Here is a 20,796-nt window from a genome sequence, read left to right on the forward strand (position 1 = left end):
GTCGATATTCAATAGTATGCCTGGGGGGCTATAACGTAAAATGATCCCAAACTGTTTTGATTCCAATTTCTGCAATCAGCCTCCACGATTAGTCAAAACATTTTCGGGCCACTCCCAACTTCTCCTGTCTGTCACGCGACGTCACAAAAACCGCTATAGCTCCCCATCTGATATAACGTGTACAGACTGATTACGCATGATTAAACCGCACAAAAGAAAAATAATCATTCCTGATTCGACGCCTTTTCACCATTAGCCCTCTGCTATTGGTCCAATGTTTTCTGGCTACGCCCACTTCGCCTGTCTGTCACGCGATCTCACAAAACCTCGAAAACTCACCACGTCAAAGTGACGTGTACGCGAAAAAAATGCATTAATATGCCGAACAAAACTGAAAATTTTTCTGAATAGCCACAGACTGCCCCGTTTCGAAAGGAATAGAAGATGGCTGCCCGCCGATCGCTCAGGCTCTCGCTACTCGCACCTGCCGGTGAGCATGTATTTATTTGCGCATGATAAACCTTTTTTTTTTGCGTGGCAGTAAAACGCTATCGAACCCTTTCGGCATGCATACGAAATCGCTCTCCCAACTCTTCCTTGCTTAGGATCCGTTTTAGCGGCATTATTATCCTCCCGTTGCACGCCACCGCGATTTTCAACCAGCCACCGCAAGCTAAGCAAGGCGAAGCTGACCAATCGGAGAAGCCTGCACCACCCTCTTCATGCGGTTATCTATTTTCACTCTGCTGTCTCAACCCCATCAAAACCCTCTCCACTAGAGCGTGCTCCTCGCCTCTTGTCAGCCAATTAGATAAGAAAAACCGCTGAGTGTAGACAATGTTATTGGTTTTGAAAGCTAACGAAGGTGACCTCCTATAAACGAGGAGAGTGTTTGATTGGGTTGTTCCGACAACGCTGCGGGTCACCGCCTATTGCTTGCGTCGGTGGTTACGTAAATTTGACGTCAGGAGTTTTGAATCGAAACAGTTTGGAATGATTTTACGTTATAGCGCCCCAGGACGTGCTGCAACACTGATTTGCTTTTGCGATGGGTATTTTCACTCCGAAAAAAAGTATCAAGTGAACCGCTGCCCAGGCACGCTGTACGGGCTGTTACTTCCGATTTTGACAACCGTTTCTTGTTCTTCCCGCAAGGGAAATGCAACATTTCCTTAGTTCGACAATGTGTTTCAATCGACATGTCTGTGTAGTCACATATCTCCGTCAGGGAAGCGTCGGTTAGTACGGCTGGCAGCCTACGGCGATAGCACATATACGTATGTTTAAAACGCGTCACATCGGCGCTCATCGCTTGTTGTGCTGACACTGGGGACACGATAACATGGTCTGTTTAAAAAGTTCATTGGACTTAGAACCTGTTGTGCAACTTTGATGCGTTCACTGACTAACGTGACTGACGCGACGCGGACGGTGGACCAGGGAGCATATTTAGAATATGCAGTAGGTACAACGCATAGCAACCACAGAGCCACTCTATTGGCTTACGCGCTTGCGGGACGCTGTGATGTCAACCCTAGCAACGGCGCCAAGAGACTACTCTCGTTCTCGGTGCTCTAGACGTCTGACACAACCTAAACTCTATGCCCGGGCGGGCTCTCTCTTCGTCCCCAGCGCAACGGCTGAGCCAACCTACCTGTTGTGTTTGGACTGAGATCGGACTTGTTTTTCTCATAGTGTTTGTCTTTAACGGCTGTACGCACGTGTTCTGCGGCTAGTGTTGCGTCTGACGTTTGTTTTTTCTCCGGCTGTGCGCACGTGTGATATTCGGACTGTTTTTTTTTCTCTCTCGCTCTCCAAGTGTTTTGTTTTTGGCACGCACGCACGTGTTGTGCGGCTAGTGTTCCGACCGACTTTTTTTTCTCCGGAGTGTTTTACACAACCGGCTGTGCAAACGCGGTTGTGCGGCTATGGCCGCTGCGGACAGTGATTGTCGGACGTTGACGCACTTCGCGATGGAATGCGTGAAGGATCACGTCAATTCATGCACTGATGTTGAAGTCCTTCGTTCCAACATCACAAATGACGATGACGCTTCTCGATGGGTCGAAGAGTACGGCTTGAAGACAAACACGTCGTGGGTTGTAGACTTCGCCCAGCCAACAGCAAAGTGTCAAAGGTAATTAATACAAATTTGCCACTAGAATTCGTTTTTTTTCTTTTTTGTCGAACACGAATGTTTTGGTAAAAGTTTCGTGTTTTCTGATATGGAATATCTTAAAACCGCCAGGATGAATGAGAAGATCGTAACGCGCCCCTCCAAGTACATGATGCTACTCCAGGTGAGCGATTGGGAGCGGAAGAACAGGAACGCAAACTAGCGATATAATAGGACCAGGCAACAGCTAACACTGGCTTTGGCCGCTGCCCATAGAATAGCTAGCTGTAACGCACCCGTGTACATCACCAGGAGCTCTGCTCCTATTTGAAATTTCAAGGCATGCCCCTGAGATTTGTCGGTAGCTACATTTAGCCGACAGTGGATTTGCATCAGGACTAGCATATCCCGTGAGGTATGCTAGTGCTCCTGTCACATAGGTACATCGATCGCACTTGGCATCGATCCAGAGTTAACTTTTCGAGCGCGACATTGGCGAAAGTGATTGTGTAGAAGTACTCGGAAGTGTCCATTTAACAGGTGTATATCTTTCCTTTGAACCAAGCCATTGGGAGGTAGCATATGTGGGTAAAAAAGGAGCCGCTTAAATTTGTTCACCTTTAATGTCACTGAAATAATACTTACTCTTACATGTTACATTTTGCAGGATGGTATTCCACAAAATATGGCGCTGTAAAGAATGCAAGCGCAACAAGTCATCCGGCATGCCTGCAGTGCACTGCCCTGCCAAGATTGACCTCAAAATAAAAAAGGTCGACAGGAACACAAAAAGGAATGATGCCTTTCTGCGTGGAGAGACGCCACTGCCAGCTGTCATAAAACTGTTTCACCACAGCAGCCACAGTCACAGCACAGCAGCTGCGGAGGCCCTTCGTCGTCTCGCACCATCGTCCCAAACTAAACAAGCCTTTTTGGAATATTTCAACAACGGCATGTCCCCAGCCGAAGCTATCAGGCTTCATGAAAGCAAGCTGGTGGTTCAAGAGAATGGGTATGCCCTCGTTGCCAACTCGGCAGTTAACCCAGTGCCTTCCGCCATATATTACTGGCACAAGCTCTGGCGTGAAGAAAACTTCGGAAGAGACATTGACCCACTCTTGAAAATAGCAGAGAAGATGCCGCTGTATGCCAAAGAAGGTGAGCCTTACAATTAACATGTTGCACTAATCAGTTAGGGCTCCAAAAAAGATTTGCCCTCATGGTTGTTTAAAGCTTTTGTGGGATTTCAAGCACGACAGATTTTGATAAATGTTTTCCGCGTCATGTCAGTGCCATGCTTGACACTGGGGTTTGAGCACTGATAGAACAGAAGTGTGGGTGTCATGAAGATACTGGACAGTGTGTTCTCAGTCAGTGGAGATTTGAAGTATATAATTAACGAAAGAAAAATTAGGCATCCACCCAACCATAGCAAAGTGCTACGCAGGAAACCGATGTCGGTTGCTTAAAAAAAAGCCTGGCAGTTGAACAACTGCTCTACAATGTGAGCTAACCAGGCAGCTAGCAGATCGCAGAGTCAAGTCGAATAGATCCACAGCTTGAAGCAATGCCAAGTGCAGAATTCCACAAGGTGATAAGAATTAATGAAGAGATTATGAGACCTCCTGCAATCGTAGCGAATAGCTACAAAGAAAACCCATATGGGAACCTGGAATAAAAATTTCTATATAATGTTACAAGGAGGAAGCAGCCATATATTTACACTATAAGCTCTAGGTGATATGCAGCACTAGCAAAGACAGTAAGCAGGGAGTGCTAACCAGCAACACAGTTTCGTTGTCTTTTGCAAAGGGTCATCATGTCCACACTAAAGCCTGAAGGTACTGTAACAATATGCTGTTGAAGGATGTGTCAAAATTTCGTATACAACAAATCTGCAAAATCAGTGCATGATACTTGACGAAGGCAAAGTCAACACAGTAGAAAAGTGATCATATCTGTTACCTTTAGCTGCCCCCTTCTTGCATGCCATTCTGGTTGTCAGATTCCAAATCAAATGCATCAAATGCATTTCATTCAAATGCATTCACATTCATTCAAATGCATCAACCTGGTTGTCAGATTCAAAATTTTAATTATCGATTATGCTTGTAATTAAGAAAATACCAGTTCAATAACCACCAATGTTTGTATGTTAAATGTATGCCAGCCATGGCAGTGTATATGTATGCCTGCTCATGAGGGTTTGAAGTGACCAATGAGTTAAGAGAAAACTGGGCTAGATTGGACTCAACTTCACATGCAGTCTCTCTTTCTCTGCCATATTCGCTTTCAACACACACACTATGAAACTTACCAAATTTTTGCTAATGCTTCAGAACATTAGCATGCACTATATTTTGAACACTATGAAACATGGCAAATGCACTGTGTCACGGCACACAAGTAGCGAATCCTGTAGCTCGTGTTCAAAGTGCAAACTAACTTTCAGTGCGAGCAAGGCTTGCTCATGTTAGCCTTTGTGGGAGTACTTCTCTGACTGGCTCCTTTGTTACTCGTCAATGCTGTACAGTTAGCATTCGGTGCTATATGCGGGCTAGTCGCATAGCGCAGCACACTACAGTGGCATGCTGCAGTGCTGCAGACAAGTGATAAAATATGCATGCTCTGTTGATGGGGTAGTGCTACCTCACATTACATGCATCTTGCAAAATGACGCCACGATATCTGCCGTAAATCACAGATGTGGTTATAGTGACACTGCTGCCTTGGGGTAATGCCCCCCTTATCAAAGAAATAGGTACTAAGGTAACTCACATGCAAACATTCTTTTTGACTGAATAATTTATTGCGCGATCGAGAAACTGTTCAGGAAAGCTTGCTCTATAACGTTCCCCATGCTTAATAACCTTTTTAAAACACTTGCAAAGTGCCTGAATGTCCACATAAGAAAAATTCTCTGCATTGGCTGCACAACCAGTCATGAACTGCTTGGAGTACCTCTTCATACAATTGTTACTTCTCTCCCCCCAGTGCCTCTCAAGGAGGCACGGGGGGGGGGAGAGAAGGTACGTCTGCGAGGTCTGGTGCCCATGGAAGAACTGGCACACTCGATGTACAGGTCAATAATATTTGCAACTGCTGTACAGGCAATATGAGGACAAGGACTGTCATGCTGCAAAATGACACTTGCGGACAGCATTCCATGTCACTTTGTTTTATGCCATGCTAAAATAGTTTTTCAGCAGACCTGAATAAAAGGTACTAGTGACTGTGGTCCCTGTAGACAAAGACAATATTCCAAAGTCTCGCGTTTTTCATCCCAGAAAAGGCAAAGCATAATCTTTTTGGAGATGGTGAACGTGTTCTGTGGACTTACGCAAGGTGGCGGAAGGTTCATGAAAGGAAAAATCGACATCCACCCATATGTAGCATGAAGGTACAAAGGAAACCCACACAGGTTTTTCAGAAACAGCCTCATAGTTGAAGAAAAATTAATCTCGGACCATGACAAATTGTTCTTCAACTACGAGACTTTGTTGGAGAAATCCGTGTGGTGTTTCCTTTGTAGCTTCATTCTACTTAGGAGTAGATGTCGATTTTTCCTTTCTTTCTGCAGATGGTTGTGTATGAAATTTTATTGCATTTGTAAATGACAAATTACGTCATTGCATGCTCACTCCCTTTGTTTGGGATGTGGTAGTGGACCCATGTTTAAACCCCAATAAGGAGCCTAGGAAGGAAATCACCTTCTCAGTTCAAAGTGGCCTACTAGTTTTTCGCAGACATCTACAAGTTTGCTTAAGCTATTCTATAAACTATAATGGTGCCCATCTTGCTGACACTTTCTAAAACTGGAGCACGTTATAAACAATGTGATTGGCTCATCTATTACTTAAATCCAGAGTTGTGGCTCATTCACAGTCACCCGGCAATCTGTCTTTAGTACCACTTTGACAGCTACAATAGTCACTGGTGTTAAAAACTTGAGGTCCTTGACCTAGGTGAGGAGTCTCACATGTCCCACCTGCTGCTGCTGTAACAAGCACGCATTGCATATACTTAGCCTACATTCTCCAATGAATTTCAGTATGCTTTACTCCTTAAGTTGTCAAAAATCTGATAACAAAAAGTTGTTCTCTGTTACATGTCTCAAAGTACCATTTTCAGCCACCTCAAGTGAAGTGGCCATGTTTACAATGAGACAATGACGTTTGTTCACCTGCACTGCTCTGCCAGATACTGAAAAATTTTTACAACACTAGTAGCAACAATGTTGCAAACTTGCAAGGCAGTGGCACATAATTTCTGAACTTGATTACAAATTCATAATTTTCGTTTTACTGGCCCTCGTATCTCTGAAGTTTGATGCTGCCTTCAACATCAGTTTCTCACCATGGTACCCAGTTCTCATGGGCACTTTAAATAAAAAGAAGAAACACCAACGCAGTTGTGAACTGTCACGACAGTTGACTGGCGTTAAGGATTCCTGTTTGTAGAAATGATAAATTGAGCACTTTGGATCCATGAAATTAGAAACTGGGATTAATTTTCTTTTGTTCTTAACTGACAAATGTGTGGCATTACTGTATGGTTCCAGTTGCACATGAACTTATGGAGCTTTTGGTTCTAGTTCCTGCTGACACCCCCATTCAAAAATTAATTGCAAACCCTCCTGCTTAAACAGGTCTATACTCTTAGTCACATTTAGTTTTAATGCAAAACACTAACATGTTATGTCCACAGAAGTCACCATCTTGCATTTCTTCACTCAATGCAGGCCTCGATGTCAAGCTGGGTCGGTCAGAGGAAGGCCTGTTCTGGGTGGTCTTGGTTGTGACCCCAATAATGAAACGCACACAGGAACTGAGTGCAGCAAGCGAAATTATTTTTATAGATTCAACATCATCCTGTGATGCCTCGCACAGCACTCTCACAGTACTGCTGACTGCCACAAATGCTGGTGCGGTACCTGTTGCTGTGCTCATCCACAACTCCCAGTCAGCAGAATGCTACCGCACTGCATTCACACTGCTGAAGGAAAACTACCCAACCTGCTTTGGAGGGCTCAGTGTAAGTGTCTGAAAAATATGGAGTCAAAGGTGTGGCTTCTCTTGAGATTTCAAAATGGGGTGTTGTATGCTTCGGTTAAAGAGAGAGAAAGACGTTTATTAATAATAAAAAGACAGTGAATATGATATTTATCTTAATGATAAATATGACTTCTATGATCCTTTATGAAGGAGCCTTTAAGCTTAGTTAAGACAGTGAACCCGTGGTAATGTTCAGTGCTAACACAGCAATAGCGTTATTCTGGTAGCATAGCTCCATAGTGGCCACAACACTATGGTTGTACTGCTATGACAGCTTACTGTAATATTCCTGCTACTAATGCTTGGCAAATCTTAAAAATTTCCACGCGAATAATCAAAACATCTTTATCTATTTGGTAAATCGGATTTCTAGATTTATGTAGGTAAGTAAATTAGATCCAAACCAACGATTCTTATTAAAGTGCAAACACTTTACCAGAAAGAAAGCTGTAAAGCAACCCGTGTTTATTTAAATAGACACCTTTATCCTTACATCGAAACTCTGTGTAAATGCACTTTTGAGCATGCTAAGCTCTCACACACAATTATATAGGCCCAGCTGTGGAGTCAAATAAGCTTGTTAATGTTTTTTGCACGAAGCTGCTCAGATGGCAGATATTGCCAGGTGACACATCATCTGCACAACCGGCATTGTATGCCCAGCAGAAGGAAGCCCTGCGCTCGACACTGCTGCAGTGGGCCTATGTTGTCGTTAATGGCCTCTGGCATCCCTTTCAGGCACTACATACGCAATCGTGTATGCCAAGATAGTTCATCAACAGCACAAAAACGTTATGATATTTAAACTGTGTTGCATGCATCTTGAAACACTTCTGATTGCAATTGTGCTGCAAGTCTGAATGAGATGTACAAAATGTTTTAGTAAAACGAGTGCAAAGGTAGACAGTGGCAAATTTTTGCTTGGTGTGAGTATGTTGTCATATGTAGCGGGTTCACTTCTTTTATTGCTTTTCATAATGCATTGCACCTGTCATAATTTTCAAGAGGCTGGATGTGTGCTTAAGCCTACTAGACATGATAGAGTCGATGTCCTCATATCTGATGTTCCTGTAGTGAGTTTTCGCATGGAGTCTACATTTTATGATTCCGAGGATGTAAAAAAACAGGAAAGAAAAATAATTGTCACTTGAACAGCATATAACTGTACTTTGATTCATGCTGCTGCTTTGTCATTTTTAGGGGCGAAGCTCCTTATGGCGGCACCCGTTCCGTCCCCGTCGTAGTAGTAGTAGTAGTGTGTAACCAGTCTGAGAAAAATGAGAAAAAAATTCCGAAGTTGTGTCCGTAGCGCGGAATCGAACCAGGGACCCCTCGCTTCCGAGCGCGCGGCGTTAGCCCACTACGCCACGAAGCGGACATGGACAAACGCACCACGATGGCTATAAATACCCAACATTAACGAAAGGCCGCGTTTCTAGCGCGTTTCTAACGCGTTTGTGCTAGCGCGTTACGGCCCGTGTAAGAAGCTGGTGTAAGACGCTGTGGCCTCTCCACCTTACCTTCAACGCGTTTCGAACGCGCTGCCCAAAGCGGTGGCAAGTCAAGTTCAAGTCGAGGAGCGTTTATGAATACGGGGGGTATACTCTCTCAGCAGTCATGTGATGGCGTCGGCAAACGCGGTGCACGTTCCGGCATGTGTAAATGGCTGCGTAAGACGCTGTGGCCGCTCCCCCTTCTAGAGAGTACTGCACGTTTCTAACAAGTTTGTGCTAGCGTCCCCTTAAGCGGGAGATCCGATGATTCCCTCCGGAGCTTCGCCCACTCATCATCATTCCCCTCGTGGATCTGCTGTCATTTTTTTGCTTATGCGAGCACTTGTGCTTATGCTACCGCAGGTCACTTTGGCTTGCATATTAGGCATAAGCCCCAGTATTAGCACTGCAGTGCAGTAAGAAGTAACATAAAAAAATGATACAAAAATTGTCATGCTGACACTTGCATCAGTGAACTGTCTGTTCACTTCTTCAAAAAAAAAAGAGGTGAATTATCTTTACCAGAAGCATGAATGGCTCAACGAGTGGCAATTTTGGTTAAAGTAATTTTTTAATGTTGTCTTACATGATTTTTGCCTATGTGTCTCAGGGGCCTGTTTGTATGATATTTGGTCAAGTAACATTGTCTATGTAGCGCGTAGTTATTTTTTAGTATTTATATGCTGATTTGGAAGTAAGTTTATGCTAAAGCGCATGTTACACTGCCCTTTGTTTCAAGGGCTTTGGTATGCTGCAGTATAATTTTGCCTGAATTTTGTTTTTGATAAAACTGTACTTGTGCGTAGTTTGGTGTGGACTGATTACAAAAAAAACAGTACAATACTGAGACATAATCTGCCACTAGAAACATGAATAAAAATTACAGACAATAGAAAACAATTTCTTGGATATTTTTTATTTAACGGTTGACATGTATGCCTTCCACAAGTTCTTAGTTGACTGTTCTAAATGCGTTGTTGCTCTATTTGTAGTATCCTCAAGCCTTCATGGCGGACAATTCTGCCGCAGAGAAAGCAGCCCTGCAAGCTGTTAGGCCCCAGGGGACACAGCTGCTTTGCTTTTTTCATGTTGCACAAGCAGAGTGGAGGTGGCTCACGGCAGCTCGCAACAACATCGGAAAAGAGCAGAGAAGAAGTCTCATGTCAGCATTCCGGCACGTGTGTACCCCAGAAGCAGTTTTGCACTCATACGGTACTAGGACAAGTTTTGGTAGTATGTGCTTCACCGTTGATAGTGCGCAGAGCTTTACCATTTGTCACCGATCACAGGTGATAAGTTGGCTGCTGGCATAATTGTCAAAGCATTAAAGAGCTGCAACTAATAAAAGCTGGTGGAAGCTTCACAGAAGTATGTCTTTTACTAATGCTGGCATAAATGTCGAAGCATTAAAGAGATGCAACTAATTAAAAGCAGGTGGAAGCTTCATAAAAGTGTCTTTTACTAATGCTAGTCACCGGCACTGGAGAGCTAACAGGATTTTTTTATTCACTCTGACTAAAAGTGCACTGAGATATTCCAGTTTTCCCTAAGCATTTTGAAACAACATGAAATGGATAATACTATAGCTTCTTGAATGAATTGCTGCATTGATTTCTTTCAGATCATGTATGCTGACAGCACTGAAAAGCTGGAGAGTGCTATCAAAAACTTCCGAGAGAGTTCCCACACATCGTATCTATCACGTGTGGAAGCCTTTTTGGACCGGAAAGAAGAGTGGGTGCTGTTGTTTCGTAGCAAGCTCACAACACGTTGCCACAACACCAATAATTTTGCAGAGGCTTCCATTCGGATTTTGAAAGATATTGTTCTTTCAAGAACAAAAGCATTTAATGCTGTGGCTCTAGTGGAATCAATATCAGAAGTATGGGAGCTCTACTTCAAGAGCAGAATTTTAAAGCACGCGCACAACCGTGTCCCCACACACCAGCTGCTCTACGACAGCCTTCTGAAGAAAACACCAGAAGGAGCTCAGGCATCAGTCGTCTCACTTGGGGACAACTGCTTTTTGGTGCCAAGCTTCCAAAAGAATGGCGAAATTTATGTGTGCGGAGATATAGGCACGTGTACATGCCGAGCTGGTTGCACAGGTGCCTTCTGCAAGCACCAGGCGCTTGCACACAAACATTTTGGGGGTATTTTTCCGAACTGCCCAGCACTGACAATAACTGACCGCCATGAACTGGGAAGACTGGCCCTCGGAGATTTGTGCCCAGGCATAGAGTTTTTTTTTTCAAACTTCTGTGACACCAACGAAGTGCAAAGTGAGCATGGCCCAGCACTTCAACAAGAAATATGTCCTGCTAATGCAAACGAGAATGAAGAGAGAGCAGACCCTCCAGCTGTCCTTGGACGAGAAGTGTGTCCAACATCAGGCCTCGAGCAGCAAGACAGCCAGGTGTGTGCCACTTTCCATGCTCAGGTTAATCAAAAGTGGGTATAAAGACATATAGCAGCAAATCGTGTCAAGTAAAAAACATGTAACTGGCTGACTGAAAGTAGTCAAGCATATGACATTCTACTCATGTAGTTTGTAACACTTGGGCAGAGTTGACTGGCATGCCAGTGCCTTAATTGTGTGAATCATTGTAAGCCGGTATACATTATAATGATGCACCTATACCAGGCAAACTGTATATAAAGCAGTTTGGACCAATGTGCATGATAGCTGCCGCCTTGTGTGTGTGTGTGTGTGTGTGTGTGTGTGTGTGTATTCAAAATGGAGTGATTTACAATTTGTTTAAAAGGGAAGTTCGAATTTTCCCACATTGTTTAAGCTTCTGCAAGCTAGAACGCACCCCTGTTCACTAGTGTAGATTTTTTTTCATGAACTTCATGCAGTCTCTTTAACAAGTGTTGCCACTAAATTTACTAGCTGTGGCAGTTGTGCTTAAAGGATGACTGCAACGATTTCTTGAGGTCGGCGAATCTCTATGAAATTTTATGGGCATGTTCTTCTACACACTGTCATTTCTTCAAAATGGCACGCCTGAGAGCTGCGCTGACTTAGCACAAATGAATTTAATTAATCATGTGCAACTGTCTCTGTAGGCTGGGGTTTCTTACCGGCCACATTGTGCTGTGACGTAGCTGTAGGTGCCCTTTGTATCAGCACAATGCATCAGGTGCCTGAACGGAAGCTCCGCAACTGGAGGCATCCTTCATGACCTACGAGCTGCTGCGCAAAGCGTCGTGCAGGCACTGTGCACACCATCTCGGAAACCATGCGTACACGTTCGTTTTTCCTGCTAGATAGCACCACAAATCAAGAATAGACTGTTTTAGGAGCATGCATTTGTGCAACTGGCACATGCGCATCCTAAATAGTAAAATGTCCAGATAGTAAATGAACGTGGTCACCCCCTGGTTCCATGATATAAGTGATGTGCAACCACTGTTGCCATCTGGAGACACGGTGCCAGTGGTTTGACATGGTCATTAATCAGTGTGTTATTCGTCACTTTCGTTCCCCACGCTTGCAAGACCAGCACGCCTTGCATGCAAGCCTCGTTGACCTCCCTCAATCTACGTCACACAGAAAGGCTCTTGACTGCCCAATCTGGCCCTATTTCATCTACTTAAAATTATTTTCAAATTTGCAGAGCAATCCAACTTTGGATTGCCTTTGCGGCCTATTGCAAAGGACATCATATGCATGCATGCCTTCAGCACAACAATATAGCACAATTTCTGTAGCACAGTTTTTATATCACTTATTGGTTCTTTTAGTTCTTGCTTCATAAAGCCTACATAGCCATCTTCGTATCTAAACAGGTTATTATGTTAGTTCCCTCAAATATTGCTGCAAGTTCATGGCCACCGACAAGTGCATAAGCACTGCCTCAATCACGCTCACAGAAGCCGAGATAGAATTAGCAGAGATAGGCAGGTGGCAGGTGGTCTATGCCGTAATGGCCTATCACGTCATCACATAATGGTCCTATATCCCAGGCATATCACCATGTACATACATGTGTTCATAAACAAATACGGACAGGTGTTTGTCTGTGCTTTGTCCTTTCATTTTGCATTTCTTTGATTTAACATGTTCAACAATGCAAAAAAAAAAACGAGTATACACCAACTAGCCCCATTTATTGCTTTACTGAATGCATACAACTCTTTTTATGTTATATACTTTGACAATTTTCGATATGAAGCTTTGTGTGACTCCCTTTGTCTTTAAATTATGGTGTTGATTTTGATCTAAAAATATATCAGGGGTCATGGAAGGGTACTGCAGTTTATACTAGAGGACCCTTCCTTAGGAGATACTCTGTCGTAATTTGCTGAAAACCTAATTTTTCCAACAATATCTAACAAAATGATGATTGTTGCAGGATGTGGACAACAACCTTGAAGCTCTCTTTGAGCAGATGCGGTAGATTCATGCTGAGGAGAAAGGCAACGAAACGTACAGAAGGCACCTGCTCAGTGGCACTAAACGCCTAAAGAGATTGCAAGAGCAGAAGCGTGGTATTGGGGCCATGATGGCTATGGATGCTGCTTAGGCCTCGAGTTAAGGCGTGGGCATTGTATTAAAGTGCAGCCCACAGCAACTTCAAGACGACGTCCAGGAGTGACAAGAGGCTCCAAGCGAGTAGCAGCGGGACGACCACCAAGTGGCCCTTCACCTAAGCGAGCAAAGAAGCGGCGTCATGTGCTGCAGCAGAGTGTAGATGATAACATTCCACATGTGAAGTTGCATGGCTATGGACATTGATGCAACTTGTTTCGGTTAATTTCTCATATTCACTCGCTCTTTCTTTTGAGCTCTAAATATGTGTGCAACCGATGTGTTCGTCACCTGAGGCAGAGCTTGTGATAATACTTTTCTGCTGGTCACGAAACTTCTGGACAAGTTTGCTATAGGGACAGCAGCTGCTGCTCAGAGTGCCCCTGAAAATGAGGAGGCTACAATGGCGGGTGTTGTCAGCTTGATTTGGCAGTTTAGAATAGTTTAGGCCTGATAGCAATAGGCCGACATAATGTCAGTTTTGGTCTGCTGATCTGCAACAGCTGTGTTGGCAGGAGTGGAGTCATAAGCAGACAAGTCAGACGATTTTGTTGCCACACTGCAGTGACACAACGGCTCCCTGTGACGACGCGGCTGTCGTGGAATTTTTGGCGCTGAATTGCTTGCTATTTTTTGGTACTCATTCTCAAAAACATATTTAGCATATTCGCGGCAAGAAACAGTTAGATGGTGCAAAAGTTTTCGCGTTTGAATACAGATTTATGCGAGCGGTGTATTTGTTCACATTGGCACACATGGCCACAGTTGGCTGTTGTTCACTTCAAGCATCACATAAGCTGCATAGCTCTGACACGAAATTGTGATGAAGAATTACATGACATGCTAATTTGCAAATATGAGCATCATTGCATCAGGCTTACAAGACGAGCTGCATGATATGAGCGACCGGCGACGTCAGAGGCCCCCTTTGAAAACAGCGAATGGGAGACAGTGGGTGCTAATGATAGCTAATTTTTGCTTTTTTTATAACTCTTCATCCTGCATGCAGTGTGCCTGTTGAAGTATTGTTAAAGGAAACTCTGTAAATATAAGTGCTCAGTAAGAGCGCTTAGCTTTTTTTGAAAATGTTGGTGCCTGCTGTACACTCGCAAGGCTCAATGAAGCACGCTGCAGCATTGTGGGGATTGTTACTTGTTGCCAATTTGGCATAAGAGGCAAACAAATGCATCAGCATAAGAATATTACAACCTCCTCTATTGGTCGTCAACAATACATGCAGGGCTACCACTATATGGAGTCACATTTCGTTAGTGAAAGCGCCGGCGAGTGCGACTGACAGCCTTCGATCGACAACGGTGATGTACTGATGTGGCTCTGTAGTGTCCCCACTTCCTGCTTGTGTGCACACCTTACAACGCTTCAAATCACTATGGCTAGAACTGAACTACAAAAGCAGGTCGGCCGTTAGTGGGTGCATGAACTTTTCTGCTGAGTTAGGCCTAACATTCGCTAAGGAAGTTTGACACAGCCTCAAAATTGACTTGAAACAACTGGCACTTGTGCATTTCAACTTTAGAAGCTCATTTCACCACACTTTAAACACGAATGAATATATTGTGTCCCAGCTAACGGTAAGCCAAGCTGTTAAAATAAAATAAAAAACATAGCCTGACGACTGAACACCATAGGTCTGAACACAAACACACCAGCCAATAGCTGCGCCGCTTGCCAAGTGTCCCCTCATCGTGGCCTCTCTGAATCTTTGGTGCCACCACACAGTCACTGTTGGCAGCATATGAAGCTCCCCATTGCGTGATGGAGAAGTTTCGTGACCAGTTCAACGCATTCACTCTCCCCTAAGCTTCGCCAAGACACTGCTGCTAAGGGGTCGTTATTGAGGTTACCATAGGAGTGAGGAGCACGCTTGCTCACTGGTCAAGTTCAAATTATCCAGCAAAATCAAATTTTAGGGTAAAAATAACGAAAGCTTGGGCCCATAAGCATGCATAGGCACAAGCCGGAACTTTCGGTTGGAACTGAATTAACTGGAGTTGAATTAATGGTAGTCTACTGAGTATTGTTCCCAACTACTTCACCTGGTGCTAGAGGCCAAAGAATATTGCTGCTGTGCCCTTGCGCGCTGTGGTTTCTGAACCACCCTACAGCCTTTACCAGTCTAAATTCATGCCCTTTGGCCTGCATAACGCCTCTGCTATGTTTGAATGGATGACGCACTCTCTCCTTTTGCAGCTACAAGTGGTGCATTTGCCTTTTGCTACCTTGATGATGTTGCAGTCTTTTCTCCCACATGCTGGTGCCACTTCATGTGCCTTTTTGTGCCATAATGGCCTTCAAATGAACTCTACCAAGTGCCATTTCGGGTGTCGTCAAATAACTGTGATTTGCCACCTCGTCAGTGCTAAAGGAATTCCACTTGACCGTGACAAGCTTCATGTTATTCAAGACTTCCTTATGCCAGGTTTTCTAAGGAGATTCGAAGGTTTCTCAGCCTTTATTCTTATTTTCAATGCTTCGTTACGAACTTTGCAGACACAGCTTGTCCCCTCTCGCACCTCCTGACGGACATTGAATTTTCATGGGGCACTGAGCAAGCTGCACCTTTTGCTACCTTTCGACACCTCCATCTGCTCAATATGTGGCACTCTCAACCTCGTCTCCAAACAAAAGTGCACAGTGAATTGTTCTCTGTGTCAAGGAAACCATCCGACGACTTCCGAATGTGTCCTCAAAGACCCTGACCACCACCCCCGTTGCCCCATCGACCCTAACAAGACCAACCTCGAAGGACTCGCTCCTGCTCTCAGTCAACGCATCAATCCAAATATGGACCTACGTCTGATACTACACCAAAAACTAGTCATCATTCTCAATCAAGATCGAGATCAGCTGTGAGACGCAGATCGGAATCTTGAATCAGACCAGCCTGCAAGATTACCACATCAAGGGAACCACAGGTGAGCTGCGCAGAATGCTGCTTCCCACAACCCCCAAAACGTCCCACACCCCCACCACACCTCCATCAATTAATGCATATGCATACTAGCCCCACCCCGACAGAGCAGGCCCTTGCAAACATTGTACAAGAGCTTTGCACTGAGATAAGGGAGTTTGAGTATGCACTTGACACAGATTCTGACGAGTACACACCTGACAACCATCAACCATACTTTTACGGACTCTGGCACCGACCATGTCCTTATTGAAATTGCCCCTAGAGACCGCAGTGACACCAGCTTCAACGTACTCAACATCTACACGTTTTTGAAAGAGAACTTCGACCGCCTTATTCAACAGACCAAACAGCTAGAAGGCCGTAATGGACTACTCAAACTAGGTGGCTTCCACGCCACGTGTGCAGCATGGGGCTGCACCAGAAATACGCCTAAAGATACAACACTATATTGTTACGAGGCATTGCGTATTAGCCTGCCATTAAAGGACCACTGTGCTACGCGAAGAGGAAGAAGATGGGATATGCCTCGTGAGATGCTGTCAGCCATTCTCTGGTAGCAGCAGCCTATAAATATTTTCTCTCCCGTGTACTGGCGAATAACCGGGACAATTTGGTGGAGGTGCTGGGTACCAGAAGTGCTGTACAACGGAGCTCCGCAGTGGTCGTCGAGTCGGGGTCATCATTATGACAGACGAGACCACGACCACGCCACCTGCGCCGTCTTGGCTCTTTGCCGTAAAGTGGAAATGGACATGACGGAGTCGGACAAGGTTGGTCACGTACTAAAGGGATTCGCAGACGATGCGTTCAACCAATTACTGTGCCGAAATTGTGCGACCGTCGACGCAATTATTGAAGAATGCCGGCGTTTTGAGCAGGCCAAAAGCCGGCGTATTGCGAGGTCATTCGCTCGGCTACCGAACACCGCCCCGACGTCATCATGCGAAGACGGACAGGCCTCTCGTCTGCAGTCATCGCCACCATCGGAAATTACACGAATCGTCCGTCGGGAAATCGAAGCTATTGCTCCTGCTCTCCCCAACAACGGCCACGGCGATTTTCACATGCTAGCTGTTTCCATGGTCCAGTCCATTGTGCGGGAGGAACTCGGCAACTTGCGTTTCGCCATCTGCACCGTTGCTCAGTCTTGAACAACTCACTTTCGCCCTTGGTCGCCGCCTCGCCCAAGATCACCGCCCCAGGAACAACGGTTTTATCCGCACTCTCGTAATCTGGCTGAATGGTGGACGGCAGATGATCGGCCGATTTGCTTCCACTGCCGCCGTATCGGTCACGTCGTGCACCATTGCAACAACCGTTGGGTGTCGCCGTTAACCCGGGATGACACTGCTAGCCGCACCGACAACTACCGCCGTTTTCAGCCCGCTCAGCCATACCAGCCATACAACACTGACAGCTACCACCGCTTCCAGCCTTTTGAGCTGTACAACGTCGATGCCACCCCTATGCCGCACAGCCGTTCCCCGTCGCCCCGAGGTCACCAGTCCCGTTCGCCGCCAGCGCGCCGGCCATCGTCTCCTTCGCCTCTACGATGAGGTCCGACATCGCCGCTCAACCTTCAGCAGGGAAACTAAGGAATGCAGCTCTTAGAGGTGACGCTGCATCTTCGACTTCCACATCAAATCCTCTCCTCATATTGCCGATGCGACGAAACTTGATCGACTTTGACGTTGACGGCTTAACTGTTCCCGCACTCGTCGATACTGGGGCACAAATATCAGTGATGAGTAACCACCTTCGTCGTCGCCTTAAGAAATTACTTACCCCCGCCGCTACTGGTATTATTCGTGTCGCTGATGGAAGAAGTCCCACAGTCATCGGAATGTGCACAGCTCACATCACCATCGCCGGTCACCATATATCTGTTTTGTTTACAGTTCTCGAGCAATGCCCCAATGACGTCATTCTCGGACTCTTTCTTCTCGGCCCATGCTGCTCTCATTGACTGTGCAACTGGCGTCCTTCAACTTGAGCTTCCTCAACTGGCGGGTGTTCCAGATCTACCGGCACACCGCTTATGCTCTGTCGATTATGTTCGGTTGGCACCGCAAGCCGCCACGTGTGTTGCCTTGACGACGGCATCACCAGTTCCAGACGGCGACTACATAGTGTCTCCACTAGTTGAAGTACTGTTGACCAGAAATATTGCTGTGCCACACACCCTCGTAACTGTTGTCGACAACCACGTCCAGCTCCCGCTTCTCAACTTCAGCAACTCGACCCAAGCTCTCCCGCAAGGCATCTCAGTGGCCAACGTGTCTGCGCTTGATGAATGCGACGTCGCGGCACTACACGCGGACACTTGTTCGTCCTTTCTCGCAAGTGGTCCGGCAAGTCCAATCCCCGTGACAATATAATGTGGTACAGAAACATCAGCTCACCATGCGCATGGATTCTCGACACCTTACAAGAGTGGGCAGCAGCATCGAGACAAGTCTTGACTTCACACTATCCTACCGACTCCCGCAAGCCGAATGATGAAACACAAATGAGACACTAGGTGGCGATCACTGCTTCCTACCACAATCCATACAAGAAACTTCCTGCGTCGAAAAATACGCACCATCAAGCTAACAGACTGGATTGCCTTCAGACAAGATCATCTGACCACTGGTTTTAGCATCATCGAGAACCTTGAGGAATGGCTGAGTGGTATCCAAGTGACAATTGATAAACACTCCAAAAACATAGTACTCACCACGGACAACCCAACAATTGATCCACACCTCCTGCACCTTTGGGAAGCCCGACACAGCCTCGCCATGAGATGGCGCAGACAGAAATACAACAGATGCTGGAAGTCCACATTGCAGCCCTCACCGCAGCCGCTGAGAAATACCCCGATCAACTCACACAAAAGAACTGTGGTCAGATGTGCAATGCTATACAAGGTATACTTGGCACAGCCAAAACATGGCATATTCGCCGGCACTTTCTTGATGCCACCCAAAACAAGCACACCATGAAGTGAATTCTTTACAACTATCCTGGAACTAACGACCAACTCCTTCAAGATCTTAAAGTACATCAGAGATCTAGGCACACCTGTTGAAACCCCTCCCGAATGTACGGGGTCTCCAAATGAGACACTACATCAGCCAATCATTTCATCTGAACTTGTGCAAGCTCTTAACTTACTCGCAACACGACACCTAGTCGCGACTGAATCACTAATAAAATCCTCCGGAACCTAGACGACTACTCCCTGCAGGTCACACTTAACCTTGTTAACAAACATTGGAAGATGGGTAGCAGAATGGAAGAATGCCGAGATCACGTTAATTGCCCATACCGGGTAAAACGCTCTGTCTCAGCAACCTATGGCACCTCATATCACCGAGATCCTGTCCGGGAAAGCTCTTTGAGCATATTGTCCACGAAAGAGTTGAACATCACATACAGGACCAGCATCTCCTCCCAGACATGATGTTTGGTTTCCGACCCAATCTTCCCACCCAAGATATTCTACTTCAACTGAAGGAAGAAGTCCTGCGCCCATGTCATGAGTGAGTGGAGAGCAACAAAATACTGCGGAGGAGCAGCAGCTCCTAACACCATCGAGTGGCCAACAAGGAAGACGATGTTGGCGGGCGGTGGCACGAGCGGCCGGACGAGAGAGAGAGGATCAACCAATTAGTGGTGGGCACGAAACCACAGGTACGAGGAGAAAGAAGGGAACAGACTGGAACGCTCGGAGATAGGGGTTCGAAGATCGCTGGTGTCAGTGTCGTCGGGGTCCAGACTCCAACCCGAGAGCCTCGACAGAACTAGGACGACCCTGGCTGTCCCTGGAGAGATCCGCCGAGCACAGGGCTCTGCTATTCTTGCTGCTGTTGGCGTTTCTGCTCCTGGTGTTGATCCTGAGCTCCTGTTGCTGATCCTGAGCCACCGTGTGGAGAGCAGAGGTCACCTGGGGTGACCAGAGGCCTTGAGCGATGCTGGTGAGATGCGCCAGGGCAGAACCGCGAGCCAAGAAACCAGTACGTGCGCTGCTCAGCTGTAGCGGTCGCACTTCGATGGCCTTGGACCCCACCGCCCAGGACTGGCCCTGCTGTGCGCCCACGTCTCTCGTGTGCCACTGCCCATCAAGCCACTCCCGCCGTCAACAGAAGCACCAGTGCATGCTGTCAAACCACTGTCCGAGTAACTAAGACTTTCGATGATTTGAGTATGTCTTTCTTGGTTCTAGATCGAGAGTAGTTTGAACTTCTCACGTGGCAAGTTGTATTATTTTTTTGTACTTTCTGTGTGCTGTTAAGTGTTCTCTTATTTTCTTTTTCTTGCAATGAATATTACGTTGGTTTTGGGGAAAAACTGGCTTCGTCTTTCCTGAAATGAGGCTCTGCCTAAGTGTAATGACTCACACCCAAGGAACCTGTCATCATAGCCCGAGTGCAAGCCAATCGAGCACTGCAAATTGAGACCCTGGCTGAGACTTAAATGGAGCCTTTACCACTACCCTATACTCATCTCCTACAGCACTATCGCTTGACTCGCTGTACCCTACCACCCCCACACATAAAACTTGCTCCTGAAGAGGCTGTGGCCTGGTGAAGACTTCAGACTAATACTTATCCCCATCTTAGCTCTATACGATGCCACCCATCCCACTTTATACTCATATAGATGTCCTTGCTGTGATG

At 45.9% G+C, this 20,796-nt stretch overlaps 2 protein-coding genes across 2 annotated transcripts; both read left to right on the forward strand.

The window, feature by feature from the left end:
* The first annotated feature begins 1,928 nt into the window (after positions 1 to 1,928).
* LOC119443212 (uncharacterized) lies at positions 1,929 to 9,484 on the forward strand. Its single transcript, XM_037708372.2, has 4 exons — positions 1,929 to 2,137; positions 2,784 to 3,274; positions 6,858 to 7,150; positions 9,470 to 9,484. The coding sequence occupies exons 1-4, from the start codon at positions 1,929 to 1,931 to the stop codon at positions 9,482 to 9,484; spliced, it is 1,008 nt and encodes a 335-aa protein (XP_037564300.2).
* A 186-nt stretch (positions 9,485 to 9,670) lies between these two features.
* LOC119443214 (uncharacterized) lies at positions 9,671 to 16,071 on the forward strand. Its single transcript, XM_037708373.1, has 3 exons — positions 9,671 to 9,841; positions 10,285 to 10,945; positions 15,875 to 16,071. Exons 1-3 carry the CDS (start codon positions 9,671 to 9,673, stop codon positions 16,069 to 16,071), a joined length of 1,029 nt encoding a protein of 342 aa, XP_037564301.1.
* The last annotated feature ends 4,725 nt before the right edge of the window (positions 16,072 to 20,796 follow it).

Source organism: Dermacentor silvarum, chromosome 2, assembly GCF_013339745.2.
Source record: "Dermacentor silvarum isolate Dsil-2018 chromosome 2, BIME_Dsil_1.4, whole genome shotgun sequence".
Lineage (NCBI taxonomy): Eukaryota > Metazoa > Arthropoda > Arachnida > Ixodida > Ixodidae > Dermacentor > Dermacentor silvarum.

What these genes read in the sequence shown, in the direction of transcription:
- LOC119443212 (XM_037708372.2), top strand. Translation starts at nt 1,929, where the DNA reads ATGGCCGCTGCGGACAGTGATTGTCGGACGTTGACGCACTTCGCGATG. An exon ending in CCAACAGCAAAGTGTCAAAG is followed by an intron (nt 2,138 to 2,783) that starts GTAATTAATACA and finishes TACATTTTGCAG; the next exon opens with GATGGTATTCCACAAAATAT. An exon ending in GCCGCTGTATGCCAAAGAAG is followed by an intron (nt 3,275 to 6,857) that starts GTGAGCCTTACA and finishes CACTCAATGCAG; the next exon opens with GCCTCGATGTCAAGCTGGGT.
- LOC119443214 (XM_037708373.1), top strand. Translation starts at nt 9,671, where the DNA reads ATGGCGGACAATTCTGCCGCAGAGAAAGCAGCCCTGCAAGCTGTTAGG. An exon ending in TCATGTCAGCATTCCGGCAC is followed by an intron (nt 9,842 to 10,284) that starts GTGTGTACCCCA and finishes GATTTCTTTCAG; the next exon opens with ATCATGTATGCTGACAGCAC. An exon ending in TGACACCAACGAAGTGCAAA is followed by an intron (nt 10,946 to 15,874) that starts GTGAGCATGGCC and finishes CTCTGTGTCAAG; the next exon opens with GAAACCATCCGACGACTTCC.